Source organism: Equus przewalskii, chromosome 20 (assembly GCF_037783145.1).
Source record: "Equus przewalskii isolate Varuska chromosome 20, EquPr2, whole genome shotgun sequence".
Lineage (NCBI taxonomy): Eukaryota > Metazoa > Chordata > Mammalia > Perissodactyla > Equidae > Equus > Equus przewalskii.
Window position 1 is genome coordinate 16,846,571 of NC_091850.1, and position 25,751 is coordinate 16,872,321.

General features: G+C 37.4%; 2 protein-coding genes across 4 annotated transcripts in view; one reads left to right on the forward strand and one right to left on the reverse strand.

Annotated features, from left to right (window-relative positions):
* Positions 1–20,315, reverse strand: part of MTREX (Mtr4 exosome RNA helicase) — a 116,217-nt gene extending 95,902 nt beyond the window's left edge. Inside the window, exons 1-5 of the mRNA XM_008532402.2 lie at positions 19,974–20,315; positions 10,875–11,012; positions 9,218–9,284; positions 5,752–5,814; positions 4,728–4,840 (exon numbers count right to left, since the gene is read on the reverse strand). Of these exons, the coding sequence (XP_008530624.1) occupies positions 4,728–4,840; positions 5,752–5,814; positions 9,218–9,284; positions 10,875–11,012; positions 19,974–20,107 (515 nt within the window). The 5' untranslated portion in view covers positions 20,108–20,315. The remainder of the gene's footprint in view (positions 1–4,727; positions 4,841–5,751; positions 5,815–9,217; positions 9,285–10,874; positions 11,013–19,973) is intronic.
* DHX29 (DExH-box helicase 29) overlaps positions 20,162–25,751 on the forward strand; it is a 47,662-nt gene continuing 42,072 nt past the window's right edge. For 2 of the 3 annotated variants that reach the window (XR_011530587.1, XM_070587584.1), the window contains exon 1: positions 20,162–20,707. Coding sequence is in view for 1 of the 3 variants with exons in the window: in XM_070587584.1 (XP_070443685.1) it covers positions 20,527–20,707 (181 nt within the window). In the remaining 2 variants the exon portion in view is untranslated. The remainder of the gene's footprint in view (positions 20,708–25,751) is intronic. The other variant, XM_070587585.1, reaches the window with a different exon arrangement.

The following is a 25,751-nucleotide window of genomic DNA, read 5'->3' on the forward strand; positions in this document are numbered from 1 at the left end:
ATAAAACTATTGAAAAACCTACAGACAACAGCATGCTTAATGATGAAAGACAGTGTTTTTCCTGTAATATCAGGAATAAGGCAAGAATGTCCTCTCTTATCACTTCTATTCAACATTTTACTGCACATGCTAGCTAGTTCAATAAAGCAAGAAAAGAAAAGTAAAGGTATCCAAAATAGAAAGGAAGAAGTAAAACTCTCTTTACTTGCAGAAATCAAATAGAAAAAAATTTAAACTTTTAAAGGGTGAGATGAGGAACAAAGTTATTTTAAAAATTTCATTTAAAAACCACAAAGGAAGAGAGCAAGAGAAGAAGAAACAGAGAGAAACTAAAAAACAGCCATAAAACAGTTAACAAAATAGCAATAAGTACATACATATCAATAATTACCTTAAATACAAATGAGTGAATTCTCCAATCAAAAGACACAGAGTGGCTGAATGGATTAAAAAAAATAAGACTCGGCTACATGCTGCCTACAAGAGACTCACTTCAGATGTAAGAACACATACAACTGAAGGTGAAGGGCTGGGAAAAGATATTCTATGCAAATGGAAACCAAAAGAAAGCTGGGATAGCTATACTTATATTAGACAAAACAGACTTTAAAACAAAGATTGCAATAAGAGACAAGGGCATTAGAAATGATAAAGTGGTCGATCCAACATAAAAGATAGCACATTTCTAAGTATTTTGCACCTAACATAGGAGCACTTAAAGATATAAAGCAAATATTAACAGACCTAAATTTCATTTATAAAGAAATCTTCCTCAGAGCCACAAATCACAAAAAGAGAAAAAACTGAGAAATCTCTCCCAGAAAACCAACAAAATGAAATGCCAGTCAAAACTACAAAGGAAGAGAAACAGTGGGAACATAGAACAACCAGAAAACAAGAGATAAAATGGCCACATTAAGCCCTCATATAACAATAATCACTCTAAATGTCAATGCACTGAATTCTCCAATCAAAAGACACAGAGCAACTGGATGGATTAAAAAACAAGACCCAACGATATGCCGCCTCCAGGAAACGCACCTCAGCTCCAAAGACAAACATAGGCTTAGAGTGAAGGGATGGAAGACAATACTCCAAGCTAATGGCCAACAAAAGAAAGCTGGTGTTGCCATACTTTTATCAGGCAAAGCAGACTTCAAGTTAAAAAAAAAAAACGAGAGAGACAAAGAGGGGCAGTTTATAATGATAAAACGGACATTCTACCAAGAGGAAATAATGCTTATTAATATATATGCACCCAACACAGGGGCACCAAAGTACATAGAGCAATTACTAACAGACCTAAAGGGAGAAATGAATAGCAACACAATAACAGTAGGGGATCTCAACACCCCACTCACTTCAATGGATAGATCATCCAGGCAAAAAGTCAACAAGGAAATAGTAGATTTAAATGAAACACTTGACCAGACGGACTTAATAGATATATAGAGAGCATTCCATCCAAAAACAGAAGAATATACATTCTTCTCAAGTGCCCATGGAACATTCTGAAAGACAGACCATATGTTGGGTAGCAAGGAAAGCCCCAATAAATTTAGGAAGACTGAAATCATTCCAACCATTTTTTTCTGACCATAATGCTATGAAGCTAGAAATCAATCACAAAAACGAAAATGGGAAACTTAGAAATACGTGGAGACTAAACAACATGCTATTGAACAAACATTGGATCATTGAAGAAATCAAGGTGGAAATTAAAATATACCATGAGACAAATGAAAATGAAAACACAACATACCAACTCTTCTAGGATGCAGCAAAAGTGGTCCTAAGAGGGAAATTCATAGCAATAGAGGCCCACCTCAACAAGCAAGAAAAACCTCAAATAAGTAATCTTAAAATGTACCTAACAGAGCGAGAAAAAGAAAAACAGACAAAGCCCAAAGTCAGCAGAAGTAGGAAATAATAAAACTCAGAGCAGAAATAAATGAAATAGAGACTAAAAAAACAGTAGAGAGGATTAATGAAACTAAGAGCTGGTTCTTTAAGAAGATAAAGAAAACTGACAAACCCTGAGCCAGACTCACCAAGAAAAAAAGAGAGGAGGCTCAAATAAATAAACTTAGAAATGAAAGAGGAGAAATTACAACAGATACTGCAGAAATTCAAAAGGAGAGAATACTATGAAAAACTATATGCCGACAAATTCGATAACCTAGAAAAATGGATGAATTCCTAGACACATACAAGGTCCCAAAACTGAATTAAGAATAGAGAATCTGAATAGACCTATCAGAAGTACAGAGATTGAAACAGTAATCAAAAACCTCCCAAAAAACCAAGTCCAGGACCAGATGGCTTCTCTGAAGAATTCCACCAAACATTCAAAGAAGAGTTAGGGCCTAACCTTCTGAAAGTATTGCAAAAAATTGAAGAAGATGGAACACTTCCTAACACATTCTATGAGGCCAATATTATCCTGATACCAAAACCAGACAAGGACAACATGAAAAAGGAAAACTACAGGCTAATATCACCGATGAACTTAGATGCAAAAATCCTCAACAACATATTGGCAAACCAAATACAGCAATACATTAAAAGAATCACACACCATGATCAAGTGGGATTCATTTCAGGGATGCAATCTGGTTCAACATCTGCAAATTAATGTGATACACGACAGAAACAAAGAGAGGAATAAGAATCACATGATCATCTCAATAGATGCAGAGAAAGCATGTGACAAGATCCAACATCCATTTATGATAAAAACTCTCAATAAAATGGGTATTGAAGGAAAGTACCTCAACATAATAAAGTAGGCACTGAAGAAGTGAAACTTTCCCTATTTGCAGATGATACGATTTTATATATACAAAACTCTAAAGAATCCACCATAAAACTATTAGAAATAATCAACAACTACAGCAAAGTTGCAGAGTACAAAATCAATTTAAAAAAATCAGTTGCATGCCTATACCCTAACAATGAACTAGCAGAAAAAGAAATCAAGAATACAATCCCATTTATAATCACAACACAAAGAATAAAATACCTAGGAATAAACTTAACCAAAGAAGTGAAAGACCTGTACACAGAAAACCATAAGATGTCATTGAAAGAAACTGAAGAAGATATAAAGAAATGGAAAGATATTCCATGTTCATGGGTTGGAAGAACAAAAATAGTTAAAATGTCCACACTACCTAAAGCAATTTACAGATTCAATGCAATCCCAATCAAAATCCCAATGACATTCTTCACGGAAATAGAACAAAGAATCCAAAAATTTATATGGAACAACCAAAAGACCCCAAATAGCCAAAGCAATCCTGAGAGAAAAAAAAAAGCTGGAGGCATCACAATCCCTGACTTCAAAACATACTACAAAGCTATAGCAATCAAAACAGCATGGCACTGACACAAAAAGAGACAAACAGATTAACAGATCAGAAATGAAAGCCCAGAAATAAAACCACACATCTATGGACAGTTAATCTTTGACAAAGGAGCCAAGAACATACAATGGAGAAAGGCAAGTCTCTTCAATAAATGGTGTTGGGAAAACTGGACACCCACATGCAAAAGAATGAAAGTAGACCATTATCTTGCACCATACACAAAAATTAACTCAAAATGGATTGAAGACTTGAAGGTAAGAACTGAAACTATAAAAACCCTAGAAGAAAATATAGGCAGTACACTCTTTGACATTGGTCTTCAACACTGGCCCCATCTTTTCGAATACCATGTCTACAAGGGTAAGGGAAACAAAAGAAAAAGTTAACAAATGGGACCACATCAGACTAAAAAGCTTCTGCAAAGCAAAGGAAACCATGAACAAAATGGAAAGACAATCCACTAACTGGGAGAAAGTATTTGCAAATCATTTATCAGACAAGGGGTTGATCTCCAAATTATATAAAGAACTCACACAACTCAACAACAACAACAAAAAAACCTGATCAAAAAATGGGTAGAGGTATGTAAAATGAACAGACATTTTTCCAAGGAAGACAGACAGATGGCCAATGGACCCACCAAAAGATGCTCAACATCACTAATTATTAGGGAAATGCAAATCAAAACTACAATGAGATATCACCTTATACCAGTCAGAATGGCTATAATTACCAAAACAAAAAACAACAAATGTTGGAGAGGATGTGGCGAAAAGGGAAACTCATACACTGCTGGTGGGAATGCCAACAGGTGCAGCCACTATGGAAAACAGTATGGAGATTCCTCAAAAAACTAAAAATAGAAATACCATATGACCCAGCTATCCCACTATTGGGTATCTACCCAAACAACTTGAAATCAATAATCCAAAGTAACATATGTACCCCTATGTTCACTACAGCACTATTCACAATAGCCAAGACATGGAAACAATCCAATGACTGGATAAAGATGATGTGGTATATATATACAATAGACAAAAACACCCTATTTGCAATAACGTGGATGGATATGGGGGGTATTATGATAAGCAAAATAAGCCAGACTGAGAAAGACAAACATTACATGATTTCACCCATATGTGGAATATAAACAAAAATATGGACAAAGAAAACAGCTCAATGGTTACCAAGGGGAGGTGGGTGGGGAGTGGGCACAGGGGGTGAAGGAGAGCACTTGCGTGGTGACAGACAAGAAATATGTACAACTCAAATTTCAAAACAATGTAAACTATTATGAATTCAATAAAAAAAATTAAACCATTAACAACAACAACAAAAAGAAATAAAGCTACTTACTCAGCACATACAGTTTTTCCCGCTGATGTATGTGCAGATACTAAAACAGACTGATTGTTATCAACACACTGAATGGCTTCTCTTTGAAAAGCATCAAGAATGAACGGGTATTCCTACAAAAACAAAGTATTAATATCTGCATGAAAATACCCTCCCACATCAAAGCACACTTAAAATCAAGAGACACTACCCCCGGAAGCATTCTGGGAGCATTTCTTTATGATTCTATTTAGGAAATATGCCACTCACTAGAGAAAATTAGGAAGAATAAAAAAATCTTTAACCAGACAACACAGAAGCTAATTCTGGTATCTAATGTTTCAATTATTATATTATGCTTATATATACACAACTTATTAATTACAATACAATAATCATTACCATTTATCAAGGACACACTTTGTGGTAGGCATTGTGCAATACATTTTCTGTATTAGTAATCTTCACAATAACCTGTAAGATAGGCATTACTTCCTTTCACAGATGGGAACTCTGAGGCTCTGAAAAGTGAAATTCCCTACTTCGGTTCACTCAGCAGAGGCAGAATGATACATCTATTAGACTTTAAGATTTTGTGTTGACCCCACCATACTGCTTTTTTTATTTAGAGAAAATGACTTAGAAAATTTATATTAATCATTCAAGGTCTATCAGAACCTGAAAATCCATCTAATACAAGCATTCGAGTTTAGGTTTCATTAGAAGATTGTTAAACTCCTAAAACTATATGCAAACTTATTATACACACGCCTTTTTTCTTCCTAGAGAAAGCTGATAATGTTCATTAGACTCTTTAAAAAGATTGAGAATCATTAATTTTTAAAAATCTCATAACATGATGGTTGGTTTTCAGCATGGCTGTTGACTGATTAAGTTCTCACTATATTTGACTTCAGGTGGCTTCTTCTTGGTAATATACACAGTAGAAGTATAAACATCTCATTTGAAAGAGTTGACCTTTAAGATTTTTAGGAAAAAGAGAGACTCAAAAAACTGTACAAACTGTATTGACCAAAGTACAGACCTTTGCAGCTTTTCCAACTCGAGGTTTAAGTGGTAAATAATCTTCATCTGCAGGAAGTGCAACCTGATTAAAAAAAAACCCCACTAACTTATTATTCAAGAAATGATGCATTCAACACAATAATTAATAATGTTTTGAAAAATAAAAGTGAGGAACTAGAGTGTACTGCCTTTAAGAACAAGGCAAAATGATAAAGCTACAACATTCAAAAACCCTCCACTAATGTTTATTCAACATAATTCAATATAATTAAAAGTTTATAAGTCTATCTCCCTGAAAAAACTGTATTTATTAAAGTCTAGGGCCTACTTTGGCTATCTTGGTATTTTCCATTTAATGTACTGCCTGACATTAATGAATGCTCAAAAACGCTGAATGGACATAAAAAGGGACATTACTATATGAAAGAAAATTATGTGGAATAAAATGATAATCTCTATTCCCTGGAACAGGAAATTAATTTTCCTCAAGTGAAGAGTAAGATATGGAGAGCAGTTCACAATTTATCTAAATTCCCAGGACTTAAACCAATTAGCATATAAATAATCTACAGGGGAAAAGTAGGGTACACAAATTAAAAATAATTTCTAAGAGTAAAACTTCAATAAACACGTATTAGATGAGATTAACTGTCTTAGAAACATTGAGGGGCCGGCCAGGCAGCACAGCGGTTAAGTGCGCCCATTCCGTTTTGGCGGCCTGGGGTTCACCAGTTTGGATCCCGGGTGCAGACATGACACCACTTGGCACGCCATGCTGTGGTAGGCGTCCCATGCATAAAGCAGAGGAAGATGGGAATGGATGTTAGCTCAGGGCCAGTCTTCCTCAGTGAAAAGAGGAGGATTGGCAGCAGTTAGCTCAGAGCTAACCTTCCTCAAAAAAAGAAAGAAAGAAATATTGAGATTTTGGTAGATTTGCAACTTAATTACAATCAAGATGATGTGAGTAGTATTTCAAAAGGGAATAACTAGAACCTGACTATAATTAAGTGAAACTTAATAAATAATACCCAGTATGATGAATGTATTAGAAGAAACTGTGATATTCTAAATGGAATCTGTAAAGGGGAGACAACTCAGAATTTGGTAGTACATCCAGCACACATCAGGAAAGAGTTAACTTATGAGTTGTTTTTATTAGTGAATGAACACTTATGGGGGAGAGGAATAGCTTCCCTTAAGACTATATATTTCCTTTTTTTATGATTCTAAGAAACTTCTAAGTAGTTTCTGATTCTCAGGTAGTTTGATGGTGAGAGGACTACTTGCCCATGAAATGAAGACAATGACATTCTTTCATATACCATACCAGGAGTATGATAAAAGTGAGTCTATCCCAGAGAGCACAATCCTTGGTACACTGATAAAATCAAATTTCCAGATCTGAAAATCTGAAGACTAGATCGTAAATCATGGTGTGATCCCCATCAAGGTGTGATCAACCTGTGGGGCCATATCTGGTGAGTTGGTTGACCTCCCTCACATCTCTCCTGATACTTTCTATGACATGAACAAAAAATGGTTAGCATGAAGCAATTAAAGATTTTAGTGAGTCTGAGATTTAACAGTAGCAACAACAAGTAATTGTGTTTCTCATGTATCAATATCAAAGAGTTTTGTTTTCATTCTCTGAAAACAGTCTGGGTAACACTCACACATAACAGACAGGTAGAAGAGAAGAAGTCTGCAGGGACTAAGGAGTCAGAAAATCAGTAGAATTAACAACAGTCAAACAGACTTAGCAAGTAGTCACTGGTGATTTTTGCCAGAGCAGTTTGAAAGAAATGGAGAGAGACGAAATCTAACTGTAGTAGATTAAAAGATGAATGGAAAGTCAGGAAGTCTAGTAGGGATTTTCCAAGCAGAGCACTCAATAGCAACTCTGAAAAGGAAGGGATCGTCTCTCTTTTATCTCTTTATACTCAGTGAATAATAAAATGTACCGGCACTCAAAAGACTTATAAGTATTGAATGAATGACTACAAGGGAGAAGGGAAGAAGAAAAACAATATAGCGGCCAAAAAGCAACCTAGAACAAAAGAGAAGCTTTTGGATATTTATATGCTGGTAAGAAAGGGGAAATACAGAAAATGAGACTCCAGAAACAGTAAAGGGAAAATGGAATGATTGATGTTTTTATGGAAGCAGGATAAGATACAATCAAGAACACCAACAGAGTCACTCTTCCTAGCCTAAAGAGGCAGTATCTTTTCCTTTGAGTGGATGTGACAGGTGCAGACACCCTTGGTGAAGGAGGTTATAATCAGAGGACATTCCCAACTTGATATCCTCAAGCTTCTGGATTAAGTAAAAGGTAAAATTACCTGTTAAAAAAGTGAGAGGTGACAGAATGGAGGGCTTGGGAATAAGTGTGAAGGAAGACAGACAAAACTTCGACCTCTTGAGAGCAAAATTTGTGTTTTGTTTTTTCCCTCATCTTTTTCTTTTCTTTGAGGAAGCTTGGCCCTGAGCTAACATCTGCCACCAATGCTCCTCTTTTTACTGAGGAAGACTGGCCCTGAGCTAACATCCACATCCATGCCCATCTTCCTCTACTTTATACGCGGGACACCTGCCATGGCAAGGCTTGACAAGCGGTGCGTAAATCTGCATCCAGGATCCGATCGTGCGAACTTAACCGCTGTGCCACCGGGCCGGCCCCTTTTCTCATCTTTTTAAGACCAAAGAATTTAATAGGGTCTAACATAAGGGTTGAATGAATGATCAAACGGGTATTACATCTGTCAAACTAAGTGCTATTCTAAAGGAACATAAGGAACTTTCAGTAAAAAAAACAGGTATTCAAAGAAATAAGGTTCTAAATCTTTATCAAAAGCCTTTTTTGTTAATTTGGAATTACTCTGCTTATTCAACAGGGTTTTAATAATAAGATTCCCCAACCACTTGTAAATAATAACTTGTAGGTTATATTGTAAAGAGAGAAGGCTTAATAGAAAGAAATAGTGTTACAGTTTCCTTATATCCCTCATGTTTATAAGCTCTCACTTTGAAAAGCTATCAGTGACCACCATCTTGTGGCAGAACAATGAAACTGCAATAGATCAGTCGTCAGAACAAGAAAGAAAAAGCATGTGACCTGCAAAATGGCACTGTTACTTGACTTCAGGAATATAGAAATGAACACCCAACTTTGTACTGGGTACTTTACCTAATTCTCTTATATAATCTTCACAACCGCCTAATGATGTAAATCCCACTATTTGAGATTTTACAAATTAAAAAACCAATGTCAAAGAGGTTAAGAAATTTATCTAAGACTATAGTTAGGTCAAGTGCCTGAGCTCAGGCTTGAATACAAAGCTCCTTCCATTAGACTATGTGCACCCCACAGAAACAACTTATTGTTTCCAAAGCCCTTACGGCTAACCTGCTTGCCAATCATATTAGACAGTCCAAAGCAAAATCCCATCTATAACCCAAAATTACTGTATACTCTTTGTGCTTACCTCATGTGTACAACCTTCAACAGTTTCAACTGATTGTACTTTAACTCTGGGCATCAAATCTGCCAAACTTAAAAAAAGAAAAAAGTTACACTTACATTAAAATAAATTATTTTTCCATAATTAGATAATAAGCCTCCCATCTGCACTGTTAAGGAAAATGACACCGTCTAATTATCAGGATTCCAAATTGGAAAAAGTTTGACTATTAACAATATTCAGAAAATTTTTCACATCACTCAAATACATGCTGAGAATTGAAAATGGTCAGTTAACATCTTTTATTACATATACAAAACAAAGAGACTTGAAGTGGCTTATTTAAAGAATTATGTCAGCTTAGTTTCATAACTATTTTGTTGTGTGTGTGTGTGTGTGTGAGGAAGATTTGCCCTGAGCTAACACCTGCGCCAATCTTCCTCTTCTTTGTATGTGGGATGCCTCCAGAGCATGGCTGATGACTGGAGTAGGTCTGCATTCAGGATCTGAACCTGCCAACCCCAGGCCACCAAAACAGACTGCACAGAACTTTAACCACTCGGACATGGGGCTTGCCCCCCAGTAACTATTGTGAATAAAATAAAAAGTACCTCTCGAAAGCACTGCCCCTACTTCAAAACACAAAGCTGGTTATAAAAACCATTACAAGATAGAAAACATAAAATAAACTAGTGTAATGCAGATGTTGCTATATAATTCATAGAAGTCTTCCCTATTGTTATTGAAATCCTAAGTTATACTCACCTAGGTTGAATTAAAGAAAAATAGATGTATTTCTGTGCTAGATTCATCATTCTCTTATTGATTATACTTTTGATTTTTATTTTAAATCAATAATCATACTTTGGATAAAACCATAGGGTTACTACAATAAACAGCCATTTTAAATTGCCAATATTATCTAGTAACCTATACCACTGGCTTGGGCAAATGGTTCATCTTAAATATTTCAGTGACAAATCTACCACCATTTATAGTAGCTACTTTTGCCAGCTACAACAACAGCTAAATGGTTAAAGAAAAATCACAAAAGAGTAAATTCCTCATGGAAGTGCCAAGCTAGAATAGGGCATACAGGAAGGGAGAGGCAAAGCCATGAAGATCATCACCACAATAGGAAACAGGTCAACCTAATAATTTGGCATCAACTTCTAGAAAGTTCCAGCTTTCAAAATCAGAGAAATACCAGCTATTTCAGCTATAGATATCTATGGGTCTCCCTCATTGACAGTAGTGTTGAGATTCATAGCCACTCTACTGCTACATACGACAGTGAATATTTAATTCCTCCTAATGTTCCTTTGTGCTTATTCCTTCCACTGGGTCAGTTTTATTCTTCCCTTTTATTCCATTCTTTCAGTGATGTGCTTCTTGGGACGTTATGAATACAGGAAATGTGTCACTTCTTTTAAAAAATCAGGCTTCGAGATTCCTTCTCAAAATTGGATTCTAAAGCATTAAAAGATGAATCTCTTCTATACTGTCTTTCATTTCCCCAAACATTCTATATTTATAGGCTTACATGAATAAAGAATATTTATCTTCATTTCTCTATTCAGCAAATACTTTTACAAAGCAACAACATATAAGCAATTTTCAAAACTTCCTGCAACTACCTAACTTACGAAGTTACTAACACTTATGATAGTGGAAATCCTACCTTACGTCTTCAGTTATTGACTCTTCTACCCTGGGCTTCTTTCCAAAAATGGGTTCATCTGTGCCGTCGAAATCTGCATCTCTCTTGGTTTTCCCAATATTTGTTGACTCTGATTGTGATTTTTCATCAAAACGTTTCCTGAAAAGTAAACATCTTAGAATGAATTCTGCAGTATCAGTTCTTACTTTAAGGATGACTCCATAAAATATTATTCCATATATAATATACACCATTGACAGAAAGAAAAGGTCATGTAAACAGATGTACAAACCAAAACTGGCTAAAGCCCAGAATACCCTAATTTAACTAATAAAACTGAACACTACTCCTTTTGCATTTTGTATTTTCTTGGAAGTTCTGTTTTAAAAAATATTTTGCAACTCACGTTAACATAACTATTAACATAATATTTTTTAAAAATTGCATATTAAAACATCATTAGACATTTACATAAGCTCCTTCAATAAACATTTAACGCTTTCTCTAATGAACATTACTATCTGGGAAAAAAATTGTTTGTGTGGTTGGATTCGCTGGTCAAGAGTCATGACAACAAATGATGCTTGGTGAACTGGATATTCATAGCGGAATTCAATCTGACCCCTACCCTTATTACACACAAAAATCAATTCCTTGTGGATTTTAGATCTAATTGTGAAAGGTAACAAAGCCTCTAGAAGATAAAATGAGAAAATTATCTTCAAGTTTTATTAAACAGGGCATACAATTATTAACCAAAAAGTAACTTTGATAAATTGGACTCCATTAAAACTAAGAATTCCTGTTAATCAAAAGGTACCATTAAGAGAGTAAAGACGGGGGGCTGGCCCCGAGGCCAAGTGGTTAAGTTTGTGTGCTCCACTTTGGCGGCCCGGGGTTTCGCTGGTTCCGATCCTGGGCATGGACATGGCACTGCTCATCAGGTGATCATCACGGTGAGGAGGCATCCTATATAGTAGAACCAGAAGGACCTACAACTAGAATATACAACTGCGTGCTGGGAGACTTTGGGGAGAAGCAAAAAAAAAAGATTGGCAACAGATGTTAACTCAGGGGTCAGTCTTTAAAAAAAAAGAGTAAAGAGGTAAGACAAAGAGTGAGAGAAGATAGGTGAAACACATATGACTGATAAAAAGCATTTTTCTAAAATATTGGGGGAGGATTACAAATTGAACAAAAAAGACAACCCAAGAAAATAATGAGCACAATACTTGAACAGGCACTTTACAAAAGAGGCTATCCAAATGGCCCATAAGCATGTAAAAAGGAGTTCAAAATCATTACTTATCAAGAAGATGTAAATTAGACTCTACTAGGTCAGTGGCTCTCAAATTCTTGGTCTCAGAATCCTTTCCCAGTCTTAAAAATTACTGAGGATTCCAAAGAATTTTGCTCATATCTACTGATATATCTACTGATATTTACCATATTAGATTATATCTAATCTACTGATATTCTACTGATATATCACTGATCTATATCTACTTATATCTACTGATATATCTACTATTATATCTACAGTAGATCTATCTACTCTAGATAAATCTACTGATATCTACTGATATTCACCATATTAGATATTAAAACTGGAAATTTAAAAAATATTTACTTATCGATTCATTTAAAAATGGGAATAATAAACCATTACATGTTAACTAAATAACACTTTTGATAAAAAAAATTAGTATTTTCCAGAAAGAAAATTTTTAATGAGAAGAGTGACACTGTTTTACACTTTTGCAAATCTCTTTAATGTCTGGCTTAATAGAAAGCAGCTGGACTCTCATCTATTTCTGCATTCAACTTGGTGTGATATACTGCTATTGGCTGAAGTATCCGAAGAAAAATCCAGGCGCACACAGTAATATATATAGTTGAAAAAGGGCAGACTTTTAAGATAACTGTGAATATTCTGATTGCACACTAAATCTCAAACACAATGACAGTCACTAAAGCTACAGTCATGAATTTTACAATGTTGAGCCAAAGCCAGACACAAAAGAATATACTTTGTATGATTTCATCTACATTATAGTTACAAACAGAAAAAAACTAACACATGTCGTTATCAGGACAGTCACTTTTCTAAGGGAAAAAGAGAGATTCCCGCAATGTTCTATTTTTTGTCCTAAATGGAGGTTATGTTGGTGTGTTCATGCAATAAAAATTTATCCCATGACTTTCACACTCTTCTTTATATGTTTTACTTCAATAAAAAAGTTTTCTTTAAAAAAGAATAACAAACAGTACTACTGATCTTTATGCTTGAACAATCTTTCCATAATGAAGTTCATTCTTTGATGCTTGGCAAAATCTGAAATTTTGCAAATTTTATCACTCCCAATTTAGTGGAAAAGGTATTCATCCTTGTCTTATTTGTTGCTGACTACTGATGTGAATCTCCTTTGGACAAACCATCAATATCCTTGGGCCTCAGTCAAACGAGACATTTAGATGATAACTAAGATCCCTCTAGTTCTAAATTCTATCTCTGAATTAGTAAGCATCAACAAAACCACTGTAATTAAAACCTACTAGGAGCTGGTGATGACTATAGAACAAAGAAACAGTTCTATAACTTTTGAGAAACTTAAAACAAATTCATAATACACTTTCCTTCAGAAGAGCTTAATTATTCATTAATATTATATGTTAGACTTTTAGGACTCCAATTATTTATTTCTCTGATACCTTGCTATGTATGTCACATGTGGAACTTGCACACTTGAAATACGTGAAGTATACAGAAAGACTGGAAATTAAGTGTTGTAGACAAACTTACTCTTAAGAATAAAGTTCTGATTTAAGGAAACTGTCTGAAAATGTTATTTCTAGACAATCAAATCGTGGAATCTTATATAGAATCCTTTTCTTATAAAGAGTTTTAAAGCAATTGGCAAAATCTGAATGTAGATTAGATAACAGTACTGTATCAATGTTAATTTCCTAGTTCTGATCATTGTTTTCCGGATTGGAACATAGACATCATTGTGGGGGCATCACTCTGCCTACCACACTTTTGAAAACACAAGTGAATCTCCTATGAAGAGGAATTTGGCCACACCTAGCAAAAGTACATACACTTACCCTTTGACCTAGTAATTGCACTTCTAGGAATGTATCCCAAAGATAAAATGGTAAAAAAAATTTAAAAATCTTAAAAAACAGACATGTACAAGGCTATTCACTGATACATCACTTGTAACAGCAAAGGACTGAAAATAATTCAATCTCTATTAAGAGAACACTGATTGAATCAACTACATTACATCCACAGATGGATTACAACTATGCAGCTGTAAAAAAGAAAGATCTCTATATACTTACTAATAGAGTGATCTCTATATTGTAATGTTAAGTGAAAAAAGCAAGATAAGCAACAGTTTTTAAATGGCACCTTTTGCATAAAAAGTGAAGAGTGGAGAAGACAGCGATGCATGCACACACACGCACAATTTGAGGAGATTTTCAAAAATAAATAATAAAGGACAAACCAAAAACTCAAGGAGAGGGAAGAAACAGGGCAGAAAGGGCAAGGATGAAGGCAAGAATGTACTGTTTTACACTTTTGATTTTGGAACCATAAAATAATATTTTACATAATTTTTTAAAAATTAAATTTTTAGCCATCCTTAAAAACGGAAAGTAAATGAACAAATGAACACACTAAGTATTAAGTTAGTAGCATAAACATTTAGCAAAGGAACTACTACAGAGTATTTTCATTGTTAGTGTGATATACTCTAAGGACAAAAAGAACCACAAATTGCATTCAATATCTTATTCTAACTACCAATATTACTAGTGTTATTTTTATACTATTACAGGTATATGTAAGATAAAGCTTAATTGTCATCAGGAATGAAGATTTTCAGCAAAAAAGAAAAAGGATATACTTACAAAAATCAAGAAGTTAAATAAAAATCCTGTATTATTACCTATAACGGAAACGTCAGTATCATCTGTTTTTTCTAAAAAAAAAGATTCCTCAGTTCTTTCCACTGTAAAGGCCTAAAAGCAATGAAATCCAGTAGCAATGAGCATCCTAAGCACTAAACAACATTTCCCACTATAAACAACTAGAGATTCCTTAGAGATGTGGCTGATTCCAGGTTTGGGGCTGAAAATATATACTATGAGTCAAGAAAATCTTTTGCCAAAAGCACAGAAGCTATCAAAGACTGACAAGGTCTTGTCAAAAGAACACAAAAGACAACGTGAAGAGTTCTCATTGGTAGGAGTATGAAAAATAATAAGGGAAACAACTCAAATGTCTATCAACAGATGAAGGTATAAACAAGTATGGTATATCCATAAAACAGAATACTACCTAGCAATAAAAAGAAACTACTGATATGCCACCCATACATCCCTGGCACTCAAACATGCATTCTTAATAGAGAAATAGCCTTGGCCCATACTTCACATTTTCCTTTGAGATGTTTTTCAGCTATGCTTCAAAGAACCCACAGCTGTAAACCACCCTAAAACAGTTCTAGCCCAACCACAGGAGTAGTGTCTGCACAGAAGAACCTGGAGTCACTTTTGCCTCATTACCATGCTAGGATCCCTGCCCCAGGGGTGGCACACAAAGGATTTCAGAGGCACCAACTGTTCCTGGAAATCTCTGGCGCTTTCCCAGAATCCTGATGAGGCCACAACCCCTTGTCCTTTAAAAACTCCCCTTTTCCCTGTCTTCAGAGAGAAGTGTTTTCAGAGCACAAGCTCTTCCTTCTCCATTCCTCAATCAATGAATAAAGTTTCTGTTCTATTCAAGACTAAACCCAGTCTTGTTCTATTGGCATGAGCGACTCTGGGCAAAAGGACTTACTTGCATGTTATGGGTCCATTCAGGCTTGGGAACAGATACATACCACAACGTGCATGAATCTCAAAATCATTATGTTGAGCAAAAGAAGCCAGGCAAAAAAAGGAATATATACCTTAGTATGCCGATTAAATAAAATTCTAGAAAATGCAAGCTGTCCAATAGTGCCAGAAAGATCAGTGGTTGCCTGGGGGGAGGGTTGGAGAGAGGGATGCATTACAAAGGGGCACACAGAACATTTGGAGGTGATGGAAATGTTTGTTATCTTGATTGTGGCATTGGTTTAGCGAAGTTTAATTATATTCCAATAAAGTTTTAAAAAACATAAAGGAGGCGCCAGCCTGTGGCAGAGTGGTTAAGTTCTCGTGCTCCACTTCAGCGGCCCAGGGTTTCACTGGTTTGGATCGTGGGTGCAGACACCACATGGCTCATCAAGCCATGCTGAGGTGGCATCCCACATGTCACAACTAGAAGGACCCACAACTAAAAATATGCAACTATGTACTGGGGGGCTCTGGGGAGAAAAAGGAAAAATAAAATCTTTTAAAAAAATAAAACAAAAAATAAAGGAAAATGAGTGCAAAAGAGCAAAACGCATTAAATATATAAAAATCCATCCATTCAGCAAGAAACTAAACACATAATCACACACTCATGTTGGTCACCATTGGAGTTCCTTAGGACACAACTCATTTCTCTTAAAATTGATAGAGAATCAAGTATTTATCCTGCCTTTCCTCTATAAACTGCATTTGAAGGTAAACAGCTGATGAGGGGGTGTTCTTTTTTCTTTTTCTTCCCCTGAGGAAAATCCGCCCTGAGCTAAGATCTGTTGCCAATTTGTCTATTTCGCTTAAGGAAGATATGCCCTGAGCTAACATCTGTGCCAATCTGCCTCTATTTTGTATGTGAGTCACCATCACAGCATGGTTGCTGATGAGTGGTATGGATCCACGCCCAGAAACTGAACCTAGGCTGCTGAAGCAGAGTGCACCAAACTTAACCACTAGGCCATGGGGCCGGCCCCAGGAATGTTCTTTTTTCATAGATGGATTCCAAGTAATAAATGCAGAAAGAAATCATAAAAATAGAAAAATCAACATTTCACTACTATTGAAATGAATGGATCTAGGCAATCATCACAGATGCGAAAGCCATTATGTGAAAGGTTGATGAGGGATCAGGCTGACGCTATCTTAACCCTCTGATCTTAGAAGCGTAGAACAACATCACGTCCGTCTTATGATGTAACGCAATAGGAACTACACAGCACCACATCTCAATTCTGACGAGCTACATTTTAAGTGCTCAATAGCTACAGGTGGGTAGTAGTTATTACATGGGACAGTGCAGTTCTACATATAAGAACAATTTACAGTAAATACTTGAGGATAGAAGAGCCAGTTAAACTACAGTATAAGAAAGCAAATTCTTTTGTGGGATGTGGGCAACTATAGAAGCTAAATGACCTGGTTTCTCCTCTTACCCACCTCTCCATAAAAAATCAATGACATAAGGTAAAAAGAGGGAGACTGTTGTAGAAGAAAAGACTTAAGGGATGTAACAAACCAAAACAGTGTGTGGGCTTTGTCTGGATCCTGATTCAGATAAACCTTTAAGATAACTGGGGAAATTTCACTCTGGATTGAATATTCAATGATATTAAGGAATCAGTGTAAATTTTGTTGGGTGTAATAACGGCATGATGGTTATGCTAGAAAAGAAAGTCATTAACAATAAGAGATGCATACTGAAATATTTAGGGAGAAATAATATGATGTGTAGCATTTGATTTACAAAAAAATGGTGTGGGAATAGATTGACCATGACTTGATATTGCTGAAGCTGAGTTATGGGTACATGACGTTCTTACTATTCTCTCTCTCTATATATGACAATTCTGATAATATAGTTTTTAAAAAAGCACTGACTTGGTCTAGAATATTAAATACATAAGACAAGTGCCTCTAAAGTTCCATGAATTTGCCCTCCTATGTTATACAAATCAGATGTAAATCACCCTATACATATTGATTATGATATGAATAACTATGACAGTATGTATGATCGTTGGAATCAGGCAAATTGGATTTTTTCCTAAGAACACCTAGCAGAGTAGGCCTAGCCAGAAGTGTTGTTAGTAAACAAAGTCTCTCAAGTTACTAATATTCTCTATTTTTTTATGTAGTTCTCCTGCCTTATGTTCACATATTTCCTAATAAAATCAAAATGTAAATTAGATTATTTTTATATCCTATAAATTTTCACTTTGGAAGGCTGTGGAAATAGATTACACCTACTACACTGCAAACTGAATTAATTTTCCCATAGTAACTTTGAAGCAAATTATTTATTAAAGTAGGAAATTATATATGTATTGTCTTCATAATATCATAGTTGCCCATTCAAACTACAGCAAATATTAATTATTCCTATTGGAAAAAAACATTAATGGAAACAACCTATCCCCCTTTCTCATTTTCCCTGAAAAGTTCCCGCAAACTCTCCTACTCCCTCTAACTCAATGAGAGAAGACAACTATTTTTCTACTTTGTTTCACTCTTCATGTGACATTTCACTCCTGATTGTTCAGCTATCCCTCTAGTCTCTGTGTTAAGTGTCACTACACTTTCCCACAGGGATCTCCACCTCAAGCAGTACCATTCAAATAACATCCAAGTATATACCTCCAGTTCTGCTGTTTCTCCAAACCCTGATTAAAACTGCCCAATGAACATTTCTATATGGATACACTACCACCACTTCACTTTGTCTCAAGCCAAAGTAATTTTATTTCCAAATCAAAATTTCCTCTAAATTTCCCTATTTTTCTTCTCCCTGACATCCAAATTCAAAATCTGCCTATTTTGCCTCCTTTTCCATTGTTCTCCTTAATTAAGCCCTGTCAATTTTTTTCTTCACATTTTCTCTTTCCTTTTCCTTCCAACATCCCCTTGAGTTAAGGTTCTTTTAATTTCATAACTAGATAAATTAAATACTTTCCTAATTTACTTTTCTTATTATCAGTATCTTTTCTCTTTTCAATATACACTGACAACCACGACCAAATGAATTTCCCTAAACCATCACTCTACTTATCCAAACACCCAGTTAGGAAAAAATAAAAACCTTGTTCACCAGAGTTTTAAAAATAAAATCAAAACTCATCTGCTTGATATTCAAGGCTCTTCATGATCTAAAACCAATTTATATTCTTAGCTTCATCTCTTGTAGTCCCTTAGCAAACAATCCCTCTAGCCCAATTTGTGCTACTAAAAAAAAAATCTGCGCGCAAATAACTAATCATTTCCTCTACCGAGAATAGCCTCTTGGATGTAAGGCTCCCTGGACGTCACAAATCGAGACCTTTTTCCTGAACTTTTATAGCACTTAGTTGTATATACAACTTATTTTATCTCAATCACCTAGTAACTCTTTAAAATATGTATCGGTTGTACCTCCTTACTCAGACTAAAAATTCCTTGACAGCAAAATCACGTATAATTGGGTATCTCCCCCAATGTCAAGAGTAAATTGTTGATTAAGAACGAATCGTGTAATTTTACCTAATTCAAGTATTAGGTCTTCCATGATCTATAAACAATTCTGCACACCTTCTGGTGGTTATATGCATCAATCTATATATACATATGTTTAGGGACCAGCAATTTTCAAAGATTTTCTTAAACTCAACGATAGGCAGCATTTGAGAATTTATTACGCTTGTTTTTCATATATTATCTCACTTACTCCTCACAACAACCCTAGCGATAGGCACTATCATCTCCTTTTTATGGGCAAGAAAACTACAGCCTGGAAATTTCTCTCCCTTCTGTTGCTATTTGCCCTTTTCCTCTCCAAGTCAATCTAAGTCACTTTCTCTTAGCTTCTTAACCCTTTACTCAACTGATCATTCGTTTCGTTTAATTATTCGTTATTCGTCTCGTTTACTACGCGACAGGTATCATATCAGGGTGCAGAACCTAAAAGAGGCCTTACCCACCCACACGACCCCACCGCACGGACAGGCGCGGGGTCAGCAACGCAGGCGCAAGGGCTGCGCGGCTGCATGAGCCACGCTGGTGGGGCGCCGGGAAACGCCAAGACCCCGCTTCCCCAGACCAACATTTGTTCTCCCTCGTCAACGTTTCTCAAACCCCATCACTTCCCGACGCCACTCATTGTACACCCCACTTTCTCGTGCTCTTCAAGAGTCGTGTTTTCTTCCCTCAGCACTGCAGAGAAAAATACAACCTGGACAGCTTCCTTACCCGGCCTTTTCCGCAGACCCTGACGGCCCCTTCCATTTCCCCTTCTCCTTTTCCTTGTCTTTTTTAGTTCCGGGCGCAGTGGTCGAGTCGTCCTCGAACACGCTGAAGAGCTCATCCCCGAAGGCGTCCGCCATCTTCCGGAGCTGTGAGACCGAATCTCCCTCCTGCCCACGATGCTCCGCGACCGCGCCGACAGTGACGCGAAGTGAAGCCTCAACAGTGGCCCGTGAGAGACAAAAGTAGTCGAGTCACACTGCCGCCGAGAATACTTCCTTGACTCCTTTTTTCTTTGGAGTGGATGGGCAACTCGGTGGCTAAACAGGCAGCGCAGCGAGGGTGCCCGGCACACAGCAGGCACCTGGGAGGCGGCGAGGAGGCGGGACCTTGGTGAACTGGACCAATTGCGAGGCCAGCGGTCGCTTAGGCCCCAGAAGCCCGGATAGAGGAGGCAGGGTGGCTGCGCGGTACCCGGGGAACGTGAAGAGTTCTTGGACGCCGTGCTGGGGTGGTTCCGGGACCTAGACCGGGAGGAATCTTCTGCTGCAGCTGCAATATGGGCGGCAAGAACAAGAAACACAAGGCGCCGGGGGCCGCGGCGGTCCGGGCTGCCGTGTCTGCTTCCAGGGCCAAGTCCGCCGAGGCCGGAGCTGCTGGGGAGGCCCAAAGCAAGAAGCCTGTGGCCAGGCCGCCCCCGGCCGCCGCCGCCAGCTCCAAGGAGCCCCGAGTCAAGCAAGGTACGAGCGGTTGTCGGGTCCTGGGCTTTCCTCCCGAGCCGCTGCTGCTTGTCCCGAGAGAGAAGCCTTCGCACCTGGGTGGACCCTCGGTCTCAAAATTTGCTTCTTCCACGGAGCTTCTAGCTCCCCTTCGGGTGGCCTTGTTTTAGATGAGTCTGAGCTGTTTGGGCCTCCCAAGTTAACGACGGTAGGCCTGTTGCAGCCTGACGACTCCCACCTAACCCCCACTTTTTCTCTTTGCAAGAACAAAACAAAAATTACATTGGCTCGACTTTCAGCAGGAATCAGTCCTGAGCCATCATCTGAACTAGCTAGGCTAATAGAGTAGTGTGTGGACTTCCTGCCCTCCTGGAGCCAGACCCATTTTCTGCCTGCTCTTCATAAAATTTTCAGCCACGACGCAGTGTTCCCATGTGTTATGGAAAATAAATACTTAAGAATTTCAGTACTTGCACACCGAATATGTGTATAACCTATTGTAAAATTATCTGCAGTCTTTACTGCAGCCATGCACTTTTTGCCTACAGTGCGGTTTGGTTTGATAACTCAACTTAGAGCTTGCCCATTCCTCCTGCAGATGGGCAGGCCACTACTACAGCTGATTTCAAAAGATGAACAGTTCCACACTGTGGTGTTCTGCCTAGTTTGTTTGTTTGTAGTTCTTACTAAAATGTTCATCCAACAAATATTTATCGAGCACCTACTGGTTATCTGGTATCATCCTAGAGATAGGATGAGCAAAATAGACACATCGCCTCTCAGGGAGCTTGCCAGTCTAATGGTGGACACAGGCATTAAACATACAAACATTGCTTTATAATTGATTAGTGCCACAAAGAGAATCTAAGGAAGAAAATTTGACAAGGTCATCTAATTTTTGCTGAGGAGGAGGAGGGTTCATGGATGGTCTCTATGAGAAAGTGACAGTTAAGCTGAGATCAGGAGGATGAGTAGGTGTTACTCTGTAAAGAATGGGGTTTTAGTATTCCTGGCAGAGGTAAGGAACACCCGTGCAAAGATCTTGAGTTGGCAAAGAGCTTGGGCTTCTGAGGTACTCATAGAATGTAAGCATTGCCTAAAGAGGAGAGGAGATGGGACTGAAGAAGTAGGCAGGTACCAAGCCTTGGTGAGAAATAATAATTACCACCAGAAAACAATAATTACCACCAGAAAGTGGATAATAATTCTTTGCTCTGCAATTTATTGTAACATTTTAACTACAAAACTATTATGCCTGTAATTAGCAATACATAGAATTTCTCCTTGACTATTCTATGGCACTTTTACTCTGTGAATCAGCCTCTTTCTGACTCTGTCTTTTCCTGATATTCCCCTGAATTCTTTGAACTCTCTAATAGTCATTAGTGGTATTCTTTGGCTTCCTGTTAGCCCAGCCTGAAGGTGTGACCCTTACCGAAGGTGTCGGTCTGTGACAGTATAGTTCCCTCTTTACAGCCCTTCTAGGAGAGTTCATCTACTTCCATTACTTTTTCTGTCTTTTCCTTTGTAGATGACTTCTCGATTAACATGTCCAATCCTGATCGCTAGTCCAAGCTCAAGTCAGCCATTTTTATATTTTCTTGGACTTTTCGCTCTATTTTGCAAGCATCTCAAATTTAACACGGCTAATGTTGAACTACACTTTTCTGCCTCAAAGTAGCTTCTCCTCTGACTTCCTTGTCTCTCTTCTTCCACAGTCCTCTTTATGCAATGTCAATAGTTATTTTCGATGCCTTCCTTTTTTCCCTACGTTGAATCTACTGCCAAGCCCTGTGCAGTCTTCCCTTATTTATCTTCTATGTATACGCTTTTCACTTCTCCTTTGTACTGTTCACACCTCAATCTAGGCACTCATGAATTCCTGGAGTACCAGCAAAGCCTTGTAATGGGTCTCCCTAGCTCTACTCTTCTGCCTCCTCCAGTCTGTCCTGCATGCAAGCATAAGACTGATCTTTCAGAAACACCACTTTGATCATAGTGCTTCCCCGTTTCTTCCACAGCATCCTCACTGACTTTGTGATAAAGTCCAAATCATTCAGCTAGCATGTAAGACCCCCTTTCCAGCCTTTTCTTACTAACTCCTATATTCAGCTATAGCAAATCTGGTGTATTTTCACTGCTCAAATGCAGCCATTGGCTTTTTGCCTACTCATGTTTATTCTTGCCATTTTCTCTTAATGGAATGCCATCTATCCCGAACACTATTTTCCAAAATCCTATAATACACACCCTGGATGTCAACTACTTTGTGAATTCTTCCTGTATCCACAGTTCATGTACCATTGTTGTTGGAATCTTTCTTTTTGGTGTTTAAATCTTGCCTATGGTATGTGAGGAATTATACATTTTATTTATCCTACAAAATTTTAGGGAGTAGGAACTGTTGCATGGATATGTATTAATGTCCCTCAGTATCTACTCCAATGCTGTACCTATAGTCATTCAGAAAATTTCTTGGATAAGTGACAAGGAGAAATTCAGAGGAATTATTAAGACCCAGAAATCAAGAGAGAGAAAATGAGAGGTCATTTACTAAATTTATAGGGAATTTTTTATTTTGAGGAAGCTTAGCCCTGAGCTAACTACTGCCAATCCTCCTCTTTTTGCTGGGGAAGACTGGTCCTGAGCTAACATCCATGCCCATCTTCCTCTACTTTATATGTGGGACACTTACCACAGCATGGCTTGACAAGCGGTGCTATGTCTGCACCCAGGATCCGAACCGGTGAACCCTGAGCTGCCGAGAAGCCGAACGTGTGAACTTAACTGCTGTGCCACTGGGCCGGCCCCTATAGGGGATTTTTTGTAACTATAAATTAATATATATAGCAGTGTAAATAAAATGTTGCACGGATTACCACATGATTTTTTCTGTTTGGGTATTGTTAGATAACGTGTGATAGGCCTACTTTGGAGAAAAAAGTAGAAAAATACACGAAAAAACGTTATTTTGAACTCTTTGTAGTTCCTAATGTCCATGTCCCCCACTTCCATCTCCCTCTACCTTTTCAAACTATTTGAAGGACTGTACAAAGCATACTTTTTCAAAACCTGTACTCATGTCTGAAGGTAGAAAATCACTAGTGCCACAAAATGGCTCTTGGTGCAGTTCTAGGTGTTCTGCCACTCCTGTTTTTTCATTTCATTTGTTCATCAAATAATTTTTGAAGAGCTGCTATGTGCCAAGAAAGGTTTTAGGCACTGGGAATAACACATGAACAAAACAGATTCCTGCTTTTAAGGAGCTTGCATTATTGGGCGCTGGGGTGGGGGTGGGGGGTTCTAACCATAAGGCTTGTGTTTGTGAAAATTCTTAAGCCTAGTTTAGACTTAAAATCTTAAGAGGGAAATAAGACTGGGAGACTGATGTCATGAGTAAATTCATAAAAAGCCATTATAAATATTTTTTAGAATCACCAAAATGGAACAGAAAAAGTGCTATTGCGGTCAAACAATAGTGATCTGGTAAAGAATTGAGTGATTGGATCTATTTTGGTTTAAAACAGGGATGGCTTCCTGAGGAAACATTTATGCTGAGATGATTTGATGCAACCAGCCATTGGAAAATCCAGAGACACTATGGTTGAGGCTGAGGGAACAAGGACAGAGGCCCTAAGATGGGAACAAGCTTGACATGTGCAAGACGACAAGAAGAAAGTCTCTGTGGGTGGCGTTAGAGAGAGGGGTCTAGTGTGGGTATTAAGTGGGGGAGAGACCTTAGCTAGTTGGCGTTTTTAAAGGATTAGTCAGGTGGTTCTGTCAGTATGGACTTCCTCACAGAACCAGACTGCTCAGATTATATCAGTTCACCCTCATTTATTCTCTGGATACCCTGTACTTCCCCTTCATGGCTTATTTGGATAATTAGTTGCTCAATTATTCCACCAGAATATGAGCTCCATGAGGACAATAACTAGGTCTTATTTATCCCTGTTTGGATCCCTTGGCTGGTTTGGATCCCCTTGCAGGTGTATACTGTTGATCAGGGAGCTGGGGTGCCTTAGTACACCTGTCACCAACATTAGGAACTCAAAGTGAATGTCTTAGTGGTAGTGGGTCATTACAATCACCATCTGATGTAAAATGCAATACAGTATAAAAGGAATATATTCTAAAAGAAAGAGTACTGGGCAACAAGAAATTGATTCGGGTTGATGCTTTTTTTTATTAGCTGAGTCATCTTGAAGAAATCACTTGGTTTTTATGTGCTTTGACTTTAATGTAATAAATATTTTTGAGAGCCAGTTATGTGTTGCATTTTCCCATGAACTATCACTTATAAATTTGAAATCCATAATACTTTTGCCTTAGAGATACTACACACTAACATTTTTACTTCAAGTCAGATTTCCAGTAATTCCTTCCATCTGAAACAGAGAACCAAAACTTATGGATAAAGGTTTCTAAGCAGCAGGGAAACTAGCTGTCATAAATCTTATGCACTTTACTTGGCAAAAATAAAGATGGGAACCATCTTTATTCCATGGCTTACTGACTTAGAATTGTATTTGAAAATAGGGTTACTCATTTATAAGTTTGAATATCTGTTTTCTTCTGCTGGCTCAGCCTTTTTGGTAGCCTGTGCAAGCCTCTCAGCAAAGTAACAGATATTCATAATAAGTAATGCATCATAAAAAGCTTTCAATTTTGCTTTGAATTTGGCAGGAAGTATAAATACATTTTAGAAGGATTTCCATCAAATTGTTTAAAAATGCTTTTCACATTCTGCAGTTTTCATTCACACTGGTTAAAAATCTTATATGAACAGGTTTTAGGAAGAATTTGAAAGTGAAAGGGCCTTACTGGTTTACTTGATTTAATTGGTGATATCTCTGTGGCAAGACCTCTTTATTGCTTCAGTTCCTGAGTATTGATTAAAATGAAAACACACCCACTTTTAGAGACCCTGATTGACACTCAGTGAATGCACAGCAAATTTTTGCGTATATTCCCCTTCTGATTTTTCTGGGACTCAGCTCTTCTTTTATTTGCCCTCTGGAAGTTTGCAGTATAAGCTGACCTCAAGGAAGTGATATGATTGGAT